We start from the raw sequence: 15,000 nt of genomic DNA, 5'->3' as shown, positions 1-15,000 counted from the left end.
TACACCGGGCTGTCAGTCATTAATTCAATGGAGTGTCTGGCTCGCAGCCAGAGACAGACAGACAGGTAGACAGGCAGACAGGCAGACAGGCAGTCCCTCACGTTCAGCCTCATCGAAGTAGAAATTAATCTAAGACGCACATATAAACAGTAGAAGTCTCTCGTGCATCAGCAGAAAACTATTACATCCAATTGGATTGTTCCCTCTGCTTTTTTTTACACTTTTCTAACGCTTTTGTTGATTTTATTCCAATTTTGTCACTTTATTGATGCTAATTTAAGTTTTTTTCAGATTATTATTCTAAGTGTCTGACAACATTATGGAAAGGATCCCTACAGAGATAGACCTTTAGTTAAAGAGTAAGATCCTTTAGTTTAACATGAAACAGCCCCAAATCACCATCATTCCACCAGATTTCCATAATAATCAGATTTTACGGTTAGAGCGATATTCACCAGACTCATAATAACAGATTTAGAGAAGTATTCACTACCATAATAGCGATAATACATTCACAGATCATAATCAGGACTTTTAAGCGTAGAGCTTCACCATAAATCAGGGATTTTAAGTGTTAGAGCTAGTATATCTACACGAGATCATGTAGAATCAGGACTTTAGCGTGTAAGTCTGGTTGAGTCCGGTGGAAATATGCTGGCTCTATACACGCCTAAAAGTCCTGATTATTTACATGGAGTCTGTGGAAATATGCTGGGCTCTATACACGCCTAAAAGTCCTGGATTATTTACATGGAGTCTGTGGAAATATGCTGGCTCTATACACGCTAAAAGTCCTGATTATTTACATGGAGTCTGGTGGAGATATGCTGGCTCTATAAACGCTTAAAAGTCCTGATTATTTACATGGGAGTCTGTGGAGATATGCTGGCTCTATACATGCTAAAAGTCCGATTATTTACATGGGAGTCTGGTGGAGATATGCTGGCTCTATAAACGCTTAAAAGTCCTGATTATTTACATGGAGTCTGGTGGAGATATGCTGGCTCTATAAACGCTAAAAGTCCTGATTATTTACATGGAGTCTGGTGGAGATATGCTGGCTCTATACATGCTAAAAGTCCTGATTATTTACATGGGAGTCTGGTGGAAATATGCTGCCTCTATACACGCTAAAAGTCTTGATTATTTACATGGAGTCTGGTGGAGATATGCTGGGCTTTATACACGCTTAAAAGTCCTGATTATTTACATGGAGTCTGGTGGAGATATGCTGGCTCTATACACGCTTAAAAGTCCTGATTATTTACATGGAGTCTGGTGGAGATATGCTGGCTTTATACACACTAAAAAGTCCTGATTATTTACATGGAGTCTGGTGGAGATATGCTGGCTCTATACACGCTTAAAAGTCCTGATTATTTACATGGAGTCTGGTGGAAATATGCTGTCTATAATAACGCTTAAAAGTCCGATTATTTACATGGAGTCTGGTGGAGATATGCTGGCTTTATACACACTAAAAGTCCTGATTATTTACATGGAGTCTGGTGGAGATATGCTGGCTTTATACACACTAAAAGTCCTGATTATTTAACATGGAGTCTGGTGGAAATATGCTGGCTCTATACACGCCTAAAAGTCCTGATTATTAGTACATGGAGTCTGGTGGAGATATGCTGGCTCTATACACGCTAAAAAGTCCTGATTATTTACATGGAGTCTGGTGGAGTTTGGTGATGGTGATTTCCGGGCTGTTTCATGTTAAACTAAAATGATCTTACTCCTTAAAAAAGCTCTATCTCTGTAGGGATCCTTTCCATAATGTTGCTCTGACACTTAGAATAATAATCTGTCAGCGGCAACAACACAACTTTTAGTGGTCTCTAACTGCTGCTGAACATTTGTCCTGTAGGGTTACATTACAGCCCGGTTTGCGGCTGCCATTTCATCAGCTTACGCCACCTGACCAGTTTTTCAGTCACTTAGACACGAATGCATAGGAAAATAGGGTCCAAGTTGGAAAAACACCAAAGCTAACTTTAAAAAGATCCCTTCTGGAGGAAATCAGGAAACAATACAATGAACTGCAGGCTCTGTGGATCTCACAAGGCATGTATGGATGTTTATCTTAGAGAGAAAAAACTCTCTCACACTTGGAAGGATTTCAAAAGGTCCAGAGGTGTGCAGTTGCTGGGACATTCCTGAAACCGGGGAAAGACTTGAGTGTTTGTGTAAACTCAGTGTACCGTAGTACTGGTACCGTAGTACTGGGTGTGCAGTGAAGTACTGGGTGTGCAGTAGTACTGTGTACAGTAGTACTGGGTGTACCGTAATACTGGTGTACAGCAGTACTGGGTGTACAGCAGTACTGGGTGCAGTAGTACTGCGTATAGTAGTACGGTGTGCAGCAGTACTGGGTGTGCAGTAGTACTGGGTGTACAGTAGTACTGGGTGTACAGTAGTACTGGGTACCAGCAGTACTGTGTACAGCAGTACTGGGTGTGCAGCAGTACTGGGTGCAGTAGTACCGGGTGTACAGTAGTACCTGCGTACAGTACGTGTGGTAGTACTGGGCTAGTAGTTGCATATACTGTTGCGTAGATACAGTAGTACGTGTTACAGTAGTACTGGTGCAGCAGTACTGGGTGTGCAGTATAGTACAGCATACTGTGTACAGAGTACTGGTGGCAGCAGTAGTAGTCTTGTGCAGTATACTGGTGCAGTAGTCGTGTGCGCATAAGGCGCAGCATGCAGTAGTACCAGTGCAAGTACATATACGTACAGCACGCAGTAGTATGGTGTACGTAGTACCGGTGTGCAGTAGTACGGGTGTCAGTAGACTGGTGCCAGTACACTGGGAGTAGTATGTACAGCATAGTGGCAGTAGCACCAATAGTAGTACGTACAGCATACTGCAGAATTGGGTGTGCAGTAGTACGGTGACAGTAGCAATTGGGTGTACAGCAGATTGTGCAGTAGTACTGGGTGCAGTACGTCAGTAGTACTGGTAGACTGGGTGTGCAGTAGTACGGTGTACGCAGTAGTACTGGGGTGAGTAGTACAGGGTGTGCAGTACGGTGTGCAGTAGTACTGGGTGCACAGTAGTACCCCGTGCAGTAGTACTGGGTGCAGTACCGGGTACAGTAGTAACGGCGTGCAGTAGTACTGGGTGTGCAGTAGTCACTGGTGCAGTAGTACTGGGTCACAAGGAAAATATGATGTAACCTCTATTGATTATAACATACTGACACTTTGGCCCAAATTGACCTCCTTCCTCCAACTCACACGCCAACAACGACCTTTCCAACAGACCGTGTGTGTTGTGTGTGTGTTCCTGAATGTGTGTGTTGTGTGTGTGTGTGTGTGTGTGTGTGTAACGTCCTTTTGTGTGTGTGTGTAGCTGAGTATGTGTGTGTGTAACAGTGTCTGTGTGTGGGTATGTCTCTGTGTGTGTCTCTGTGTCTTTGTGTGTGTGTGTGTGTGTGTGTGTGTAGCTGAGTGAGTGTGTGTGTGTGTGTGTGTGTGTGTGTTTTTTTGGGTCTGTGTGTGTCTGTGTGTAACTGTACATTCTGCACCCTCCTCCTCCTATCCACACTACAACCACACACCGTCTGTGTGTGTGTGTCTGTGTGTGTGTGTGTGCGTGTGTGTGTGTCTGTGTGTGTGTGTGTCTCTGAGTGTGTGTGTGTGTGAGTGTTGTGTGGGTGTGTGTCTCTGAGTGTGTGTGTGTGTCTGAGTGTGTGTGTGTTTGTGTGTGTGTGTGGTGTGTTGTGTGTGTGTTTGAGTGTGTGTTGAGTGTGTGTGTGTGTGTGTGTTCTGAGTGTGTGTGTGTGTGTGTGTGTGTGTGTGTGTGTGTGTGTGTGTGTGTGGGTAGGTGTTTGTGTGTGTTGTGTGTGTGTCTCTAGTGTGTGTCTCTGTGTGTGTGTCTCTGAGTGTGTGCTCTGAGGTGTGTGTGTGTGTGTGTGTGTGTGTGTGTCTCTGAGTGTGTGTGTGTGTGTGTGTGTGTGTGTGTGTGTGTGTGTGTGTGTGTGACTACAGTTAACTATAGTTAATCTTCAGTTAAGGCTACGTTTAAGAACAGTTGGACTATAACTCCAAAAACTACTTTCAGAAAGTTGAAGAGCTGCATGTTATGCTGTGGATACTCTCCAGTTCCGCTGTAGATGGCTGATTTAGGGACACACTGTACATTTGTGTTCTTCTTCTTGGCGATTTGAATGTATTTAGAGAGGGATGTCCCTCTGGTCAACGATAAACATATTACTTACTCCTAGGATCCCCCCCACACACACACACACACACACACACACACACACACACACACACACACACCCCCCACACACACACACACACACACACACACACACACACACACACACACACACACACACACACACACACACACACACACACAAACAACACACACACACACACACACACACACACACACACACACACACACACAAAAACACACACACACACACACAAAAAAACACACACACATCACACAGAGAGAAATCAGAACACAGCCCACAGCTTGAAGAACCAAAATGAAGTAGGAAGAGAGAGAGAGAGGGAGAGGAGAAGTGGAGAGAGAGAGAGAGGGGAGGGGAAGAGAGACAGAGAGAGAGAGAGAAAAAGAAAAGGAGAGAAGAAGAGAAAAAGAAAAGAGAGAGAGAAAAACAAAAGAGAGAAAAAAGAGAAAAGAAAGAGAGAAAAAAAAAAAAAAAAGAAAAAAAATAAAAAAAGAGGGAGAGAGAAAAAACAGAGAGAACAAAAAAACAACAGAAAAAAAAAATCACAAAACACACACACACACACACACACACACACACACACACACACACACACACACACACACACACACCACACACACCACACACACACACACACACACACACAACACACTGGATGATAATATGGCTCCTGCTCTATGAGTTTTTAACAGCACATTATAAAGTCTGGAGTTTTGTCACTGTGGAATCAGACGGGGTTACCTGGCAGGTAATGTGGTTCGCTAACTGTACCGTTAGCTGTCAGCTAAAATTGTTGAGTAGTTTTTACGAATTGGACTGCCGGGGTAACTAAGAAGACACTGGAGGACAGGGTAGGTGACAGTTGTGACTCACAACTTGCACAACCAGCACAACTGTCTGGTAACTGCCTCTGTAGTCTGTCATTCAATACCAAAGGTCAACACCTAACAGCTGCACCTCCACTTATCTACAGCCCAATAGAGGTAGGTGTGTGTGTGTGTGTGTCTGTGTGTGTGTGTGTTAGTCACACACACAAAACACCCTAAGACAATCAGCGCACGCCATCAGAGACATGACAGATAGAAATCAAACTAATGATGTTCTGAGAGGCACACCTAACGCATCCTGTCTACTGAGAGCTTAACGTAAATCCACACACACACATACACACACACACACACACACACACACACACACACACACATAAATACATATACGCACACACACAGCTACACATACACACGCACACACACATAAACACACACACACACACACACACATAAATACACATACGCACACGCACACATACACATACAGACACACACATAAATACACATACGACACGCACACATACACACACAGACACACACATAAACACACACACACACGCATACAGACACACATAAACACACACACACACACACATAAATACACATACGCACACACACACAGACACACATAAACACACGCACACACACATAAATACACATACGCACACACACACACACACATAAACACACACATAAAAACACACACACACACACAAACACACACACAAACAGACACACAGACACACACACACAAACAGACACACAGACACACACAAACCAACACACATACACACACGCACACAAACAGACACACAGACACACACGCACACAAACAGACACACAGACACACACGCACACATAAGACACACACAAAACACACATAGACACACACACAGCCACACAAACAGACACAGACACGCACAAAACACACACAGACACACACAACCACAGACACACACACACAGTCTCACAGCCACATGCACACAAACAACTCCAAACACATCACACACAGACACATAGGTAACAATAACACACACAAACACACACAAACAGCAACACACACAACCACAGACACACACACAACCACAGACACTCACATATATACACACACACACACACAGTCACACAGGCACATGCACACACATACACACATACACACAAAACCACATACACACACAGTCAGCATCAACAAAATAAAATACAACACACACAACACATCATCAATAGTCAACGCTAACAATAATATCATCATCATCATCAATAACAACAACAACATCAACATCATCATCAATAATAATAACACACAAACACAATCAGAAATACAGGAACAAACCCTGAGGGAAGTACTGGCCGGCCTGTTCCAGGCCTGCAGGACTCTGATTGGTTGACAGTAAACAGAGTTTTGGGTGGAGAGGTACTTCAGAAGAAGTACACGAATCGTTATTGTAATAACAACTAAGAGAACTCATCCTTTCTCTCAGCATCACCTCTCAGTCCTAAAAACAGTCTAGCCCTGCAGCCTGAGCACATGCTGCTGATTATGTTAAAGAAGCCATTCACAGTCATGTTCCCACCCGAGGCGAGGCATCTTTAATATCCGAACCAATCACGAGCTTCTCCTCGGGGACGCCTGAGTTTAAACCTGCTGACGAGTTTGTGTCAGACAGAAGAAGAAAGGGAGGTGTGATAGCCGAAAAATCTTGTGACTTCAGTGTGAGAGAGACCGAAAGGTCGAAATATCATCTGCACGTTCTGCAAGATGCTGATCATAAAGTCACATACACGCTTTCAGATCACAGATAGTCAGCTAGAGACTGGTGTTCATTCTTACATAATGTACATAATGCACACACACACACACACACACACACACACACACACACACACACACACATACACACACTACACAATACACACACACACACACACACACACACACACACACGTACACGCACACACACATGCACACACACACACACACGCATACCACATAACGCACACACAAACACACACACACACAGCACACACACACATGCACACACACACTGACACATGCACACACACACATACACAAACACAACAGACACACACCAATAACACCATGCACACACACACTGACACATGCACACACACGACAATAATACATAATAATACATGTACACACCATTACGCAATAATAAAAACACACTGACACCTAACAGACATAATACACACAACACTAACACACAATAATACACACACACACACACACATAATAACACCTACATGCACATAATACACACACTATCAATAATACACTGACACATGCACAAATACATAATAACACACTGACACAAACACGAACAGACACACGCACATGCACATATACACACACACACACACATGTACACACCACATGCACACACACACACACATGCACGCAAACACACACACCACACACACAGACACACACATATGCAAACACACACTCATGCACGCAGACGCACACATATGCATGCATGCACATACCGGCACGCACACACAGAAACACATACACATATGCAAACACACTACAATAACACACACACACATATGCACAATAATACCAATACCATAATACAGTATCACACAAATATGTAAACACTACATGCAACAATGCACACGACATATATATGCAACACACTCATGCACGAGACACACACACCACATCGACACATTACACATAAACACATTATATGCAAGCATGCACATGCACGCAAACACATACCGGCACGCACACACAGAAACACACATATGCAAACACGCACATGCACGCAAACACAGAAACACACACACACATGCAAACACGCACATGCACACACACAAACACAAGCAAAACGCACACACACACAAACACACACACACCCACACAGACAGACACACACTGACACACAAACACACACGCACACACACAAACGCACGCAAAACGCACACAGAAACACAAACAGACACACACACACACACACACACATTGAAACACACACACACAGACACACAGACAGACACACACACACACAGACACACACGCAAACACACACACACAGACAGACACACACAGAGACAAACACACACACACAGACAGACACACACAGACAACACACACACACACAGACAGACACACACACACACAGACACACAGACAGACACACACAGACAGACACACACACACACAGACACACAGACAGACACACACGCAAACACACACACAGACAGACACACACAGAGACAAACACACACACACACAGACAGACACACACACACACAGACACACAGACAGACACACACAGACAAACACACCCACACAGACAGACACACACACACACACAGACACACAGACAGACACACACGCAAACACACACACAGACAGACACACACAGAGACAAACACACACACACACAGACAGACACACACACACACAGACACACAGACAGACACACACAGACAAACACACCCACACAGACAGACACACACACAGACAGACACACACACACACAGACACACAGACACACACACCCACACACAGACACACAGACAGACACACACAGAGACAAACACACACTCTTTAACATCTTCTGACCACAACCAGACTTGAAAGAGGAAGAGAAACTCATTAAGTGTTTCCCATCAAAGATGCTGACCCATGACTTCCTGAGTCACCGTCACAGTCCGAGAAGCAGAAGCACTATGACTCAGCACAATCCCAAAAAAACCTCTTATCTCTACAAGATACAACCTGAGACCAGAGGGCTATTTCACAACACCAAGATAAGGGATTCATTAATTAATTTCCCAGTTATCCTGGCTCAATTTAGCCTTGACTCAGTTTCACTAAAGCAAAGGCACCTAAGTTACCATGGAGATTTATTCTGCGCAAAATGTTCGCGCATGCGCTGTATGTACGAGGATGCACGATCTGTTCCCACGCTTCCGGTCGACAGCCGAGCTAACGTTAGTTTAGCTAACAGCTAATTCGGCTAACCGCTAGCTGAGACAGCAAGTAATAAATTTAAAAAGACCCTCAAAATAAAACTTGAAAATAAGCGTTAACATATATAACAGCTGTTAGGTCAGCTCTACTTTACTTGTGCTCATTTAAAATACAATCACTCAACATTAGTCTTTATTGTTATTACTGTAAAGTCTTAATGTAGCTGTAGCTGCTTCTCACATTAAGTTTGACGTTATTTTAGACTGAATCTAGCTGTCAGCTAGCGGTTAGCCGAATTAGCTGTTAGCTAAACTAACGTTAGCTTCCCGGTGGAGGCTAGCCATAGGCTAGCGTGGAACAGATGGTGCAGGCACATACCGTGGTTAGGGTTAACGTGTGTCTCTCCCCCTGCAGGTCCTCGTGCACCAGTGTCTCCATGGTGAAGTGGGCGGGGTCAGATGTCGGCGCCCGCTCTTGAGGACCGCGCCGCCGTGCCCACCATGGTTTCTCGGCTGCCCAAGTTCGGCTCGCGCCCCAAATCTTCCACGCTGTCCACCGGCGGCGCTCCCATGGGTCAGACCGCCACCACCACCACAGCTGCTGCCGCTGCCGCCGCCCAGAGCTCCGGCACGCGCCTCACCAACGGCTTCTACCACCACCCGGGCCCCGCGGCGGGCGGCAACGCCACGACCACGACCACCCCCGCTGCCGCCTCCGTCAAGCACAACAACTTCATCAGAGCGCCGACGGCGATTTCCGTGAAATGGAGGAAAGAGAACGAGACGGTGGAGGTGAAGGAAGGAGGAGAGAAGGGAAAGTTCGGGAGTTGTTGCTCCCAACCGCAGCCGCGCTCGCCGGTCAAAAAGACGGGCGCACCTTCGCCAGGAAAGGGGCGTGGTGGTTTTGGTTTTTCTGTGACCAGTTCCTCATCATCATCATCATCATCGCTGTCGCTGCAGCCCAGCCAGAGAACGCTAACCGTCTCCAAAAGTGGATCTCAGGGCTCCAAGGCGAGCCTGAGCGCTTTCTCTGGGTCCAAACTCCGGAGCGGATCTCTGAGACAGCCTCAGAGCTTCGGTTCTCGTCCTGGTCCTGGTCCTGGTCCTGGTCCCGGCTCTCGTTCTGGTTCCCCCCTCCAAAAGACGAAGAAGAAGCCGCCTGCCAGCCGCTCCCAGTCCAGCGACAGCCTCATCTCGGCTGGGCCGTGCGTGCCGCTCACCGAGAGCGATCGCTTTCGGTCCCGTAGCCTCACGCAGGTCCGGCGCCAGCCCTCCCCCACCCTCACCCCTTCTCCCTCCCCCTCTTCTTCAGTCTCTCGCATCAGGGCTGCCAGAAGCAGCTTGGCCAGACCGGTTCCTGAGGCCCCGGGGCTCAAAGTTAAAAGTTCTGGGCTCCCCTCCGCCTTAAAGAAGCCCCTGTTACCGCCCAGCCTGGGCCTGGGCCTGGGCCCGGCCTGCAAGCCCAGCGGCATCAGCTATAGGCTGTCGCGGCCGTCACTCACCAAGCAGCCCCGCCCCCTCAGAGTGACCGCGGCCAATGAGACGGCAGGAGAACGGGAGGTGAGCCAAGGCCGCGCAGCGCGGAGAAACTCCGTAGAGACGCCTTCGACCACGGAGAACAGCCCGGGTATAAGACTCGCTTTCACAGTCAGGATTTAGGCTACCCTCTCATTCCCCCTGCTCTGGTGTTTACCCCCCTCTCATTCCCCCTGCTCTGGCCTTTCCCCCCCTCTCATTCCCCCTGCTCTGGTGTTTCCCCCTCTCTCATTCCCCCTGCTCTGGTGTTTCCCCTCTCATTCCCCCTGCTCTGGCCTCCTTCCCCTCCTCATTCCCCTGCTCTGGCCTTCCCCCCTCATTCCCCTGCTCTGGTGTTTCCCCTCTCTCATTTCCCCCTGCTCTGGTGTTCCCCTCCTATTCCTCTCTTATTCCCCCCTGCTCAGGCCTTTCCTCCCTCATTCCCCCTGCTCTGGCATTCCCCCCTCTCATTCCCCCTGCTCTGGCGTTTCCCCCCTCTCATTCCCCCCTGATGTCTCTAATCTCAGTTCGTCCCTCTCCTCCCTCTCAGAAAGCACCCCGGAGGCTCCAGAGCCAGAGGGGCTGTCGGCAGAGCCAGCATCCCAGGGAGATGTGTCCATTGTGGGGGAGACGCTGGAGGACATGTCCCTGTCCTCCAACTCGTCTCTGGATAGAAACGACACCAGTCAGGAGTATATGGATGACTTTGACAACCTCGGTAAGAAAAGACAACACTTCTTTATGATATAATTTATTAAAGTGCCCATATTATGAAAAGAAAATCACATTTTCTGGTGATTTGGGGAGTTATTTTGTGTCTCTGGTGCTTCCACACACATACACACTTTGATAAAACCCATCCATGGTGTTCTGGGTGAGATCTGGTTTCTGAATGTGTCCTGCCTTCAGTCTCCTGGTGAGCTGGTCAACATCTGAACGGCTTTCTACGGCACTAGCCGAGACGAGGGGGCTAGGGGGCTAACCGTTAGCATGCTAGCTCGTTCTCAATAGCAAAGCACTGCTACAACACACACAAGTTCACCATAATCTACCAAAAGAACTACTTCCATGTGCTCCCTGGTTTAGAAGAAGTCTCCCAGCTGATCCTGCCTTGGAACTGACTGAAGTTGGAGAAACAGCCTTTCTTTTACTGTCTATGGAGAAAAAAGAGGTCTCACTCTGTAGCTAAAACAGAGACCTGAGCACACAGGGTGAAAAGAGGAGCTGCAGCAGTGAGAGAGAGAGCTGTGGAGTTGGAGAAACAGCTAGCTAGCTCATGTAGTCCTTACCTAGCGACTGAGCATGTGCGACTGACAACAAAGATGTTACAGCAGTTGAGAGGTCTCACTCTGTAGCTAAAACAGAGAGCTCAACACACAGGGTGAAAAGAGGAGCAGCAGCAATGTGCAGTACAACACAAAATATGGTGTTTTTTGAAAGTTAAACCATGTAAACCTATTCTGGTACAACCTTAAAATACAATTATGACCCTGAAAATGAGCAGAATACGGGCGCTTTAATCATGCAAGGGGTAACTGCAACGTTTTCACTCTGTTGTTATGACAAAAAAGGCCTGAATTACACACACATGCTCAGTACCTACACATGCACTAATGGAGAGCTGCCAATGGAAAGGCGCCCTGAGCATTTGGGGGTTCGGTGCCTTGCTCAAGAGCACCTTGTGCACCTTGCATATGTGGACTTGAACCAACAACCCTCTGGTTCACAACCCAACTCCCTACTGACTGAGCTACTGCCAGCCCGGCTACTTTTTAAGTACTGCTAAATTAATCTGCAACTACTTTGATTAATCGGTTGAGATATATTCTCTGATTCCATCTTCTTAAATGTGAATATTTTGTGTTTTTTTTTGTAAAAAGTCTTTCAAACATTTTGCAGACCAAACAACTATTCGATTAATTGAGGAAATAATCGACAATGAAATGAAAATAATTATAGTTGCAGCCTTTTTTTTAATGCTTTTCCAGAGCTTTTTACACTTTTTTTGACATATCTTTTAAACTTTTTTTAAACACTTTTTAAACACTTTTTAAACGCTTTTTTAACGTATATATTTTTTTGCATTTTCAGGACTTTTTACGTCTCTTTTACGCTTTTTTTAAACACTTTTTAGAATGCTGTTTCTTGACAATTTCTTCAGGGCTTTTTTTCAGGCGTTTTGACACTTGGGTGTTGTTACAAAATGTACGTTTAAGTCGCACACGGGACAAGAACGGGACACTTGCACACACACACACACACACACACACACGGACACACACACACACACGGACACACACACACACACACACACGGACACACAGATACATACACACACACACACACGGACAGATACACACACACACGCACACGGACACGGACACAGAGACACACACAGACACACGCAGACACACACACACACACACACACACACGGACAGATACACACACAGACACACACGGACACACACACAGAGACACACACACACACACGCAGACACACACACACACACAGACACAAACAGACACACACATGGACACACAGAGACACACACACACAGACACACACACAGACACACACGCACACACACACGGACACACACGCACACACACACACACAGACACACACACACAGACACACAGACACACACACAGACACACACACACATATACAGTCATAGAGACACACACACACACAGGCATACACACACAGACACACACACACACACAGACACAACACACACAGAGACACACACACAGACACACACGCACACACACACAGACACACAGACACACACACACACACACACACACACAACCAACAGACACACACACACACTCACACACACACACACCGTTGTTTACTAATGAATGTGTGTTTGTGTGCGTAGGGAACGGAGGGGTGGCCATACTGCTTCTCTCCTCTAAAAACGAGGAAGACGACTCGGGGCTCGACCAATCGTGCGCCAGGTTTGATGACGACAAGGTGGCCGTCAACGGTGTCGCCAAGACGACGGGACTCTGTTTCCTGGACGACGGGATGGACTGGGCCGACTTGAGACTCGGGGGTGAGTTTCGGGGACAGTGTGAGGGCCCTTGATCGAGCATTTGTGGGTTTTTTTAATCATTACTTTAGCCTAATTGGGTGGGGAGAAAGCTATGCCATAATCAGAACTAGTATCTATATAGGCTATATTTAGGCCACAGTAACAAATGTGTCCAAAAAGTTACACAAGTTGGACTACAGTTACGAAAATGCAACATGTGTCATGCGCGGAGTCTCCTCCTCTCGCACGCATCACCCTGGGGCTGCTGGGCTGTATGGTGGAGCTTAAAGTGATGGTTCGGAGTAGTTCACCCTAGGGTCCTTTGCACCACGACCTCGATCCAAACACCCCCCCAGAAGCTTTTTTCACCTGGGTCTAACACTGGGAGAGTTAGCGTAGAGTATAGTAGCTGACTGAATATAGGATCACGCGTTGTATCTCATAGGGTTACCACTACTCATGCCCGAAATGATACAAACGTCTACACTAGTATATATAGGTTATGCTTCATAAACGATAGTCGGATTGAAAGTTTGTAGTAAGACTAGAAGTTTATGTAAATAACACTTGCTACTGGCTTCTGCTCTCTGCTGCTGTTGTTGCAGAGACGAGTGCTTAGGGACCGTCTACAAATTACAACACCGAAAGAGATGCAACAAAAATATTTTTTAATTTAACTTATTTTTTAAAGTAAGTGCTGTAGTATAACTAGCAGGAGACAAGTAATAATTGAGGTAAGTTTGGAGACATTACCTTATTTAATCATTAAATTAATAAATATTTTTGTTGTATCTCTTTTCGGTGTAGTAATTTGTAGACGGCCCTAAGCACTCGTCTAACTGCAGGTAGCAGCTGCAGCAGAGAGCAGAAGCCAGCAGGCAAGTGTTATTTACATAAACTTCTGGTGTACTTACAAACTTTCCAATCCATCGTTTTATGAGAGCATAACCTATTTGTACTAGTGTAGACGTTTGGTATCATTTCGGGCATTATTAGTGGGGTAACTTACAAGATACAAACGTGGGTCCATTAGCACCTGCGCTAAGCTATTCAGCTGATAACGCTACTCTACGCTAACTCTCCCAGTGTTAGACCCAGGTGAAAAAAGCTTCTGGGGGGGTGTTTGGCTCGAGGTCATGGTGCAAAGGACCCTAGGGTGAATTACTCCGAACCATCACTTTAAGTGCAACATGGAGCTTGAGGATGTAAAGAAAAAAAGAAAAACAGGAGAATTACCTTTTGAGCAAGTTTGGAGGAAAGTCAGAGGTATGGAGCCATTTTAAACAAGTCGTGGGAAGTGACAACATATGTGTCGGCTTTGTTGAGCGCATTAAGTGCGGCCGCTGTTCGCCTATGACAGCTGATAAAACGGAGAAGTGGATGATGAAGAGACACATGAAGCAGGCTCGCCATGGCAGAAAAGATGATAGTCAGCATTCAATGTCAA

General features: G+C 46.2%; 1 protein-coding gene across 1 annotated transcript in view; it reads left to right on the top strand.

The window, feature by feature from the left end:
• LOC120551725 (serine-rich coiled-coil domain-containing protein 2-like) overlaps positions 1–15,000 on the top strand; it is a gene marked incomplete at its 3' end in the record, with an annotated part of 80,856 nt that overhangs the window by 44,954 nt on the left and 20,902 nt on the right. The window contains 3 exon segments of the mRNA XM_039789262.1: positions 9,408–10,619; positions 11,058–11,225; positions 13,398–13,574. Of these exon segments, the coding sequence (XP_039645196.1) occupies positions 9,452–10,619; positions 11,058–11,225; positions 13,398–13,574 (1,513 nt within the window).

The sequence above is a fragment of the Perca fluviatilis genome, chromosome 21 (assembly GCF_010015445.1).
Source record: "Perca fluviatilis chromosome 21, GENO_Pfluv_1.0, whole genome shotgun sequence".
NCBI classification, from domain to species: Eukaryota; Metazoa; Chordata; class Actinopteri; order Perciformes; family Percidae; genus Perca; species Perca fluviatilis.
This window is presented reverse-complemented; position numbering and strand designations above follow the sequence as displayed.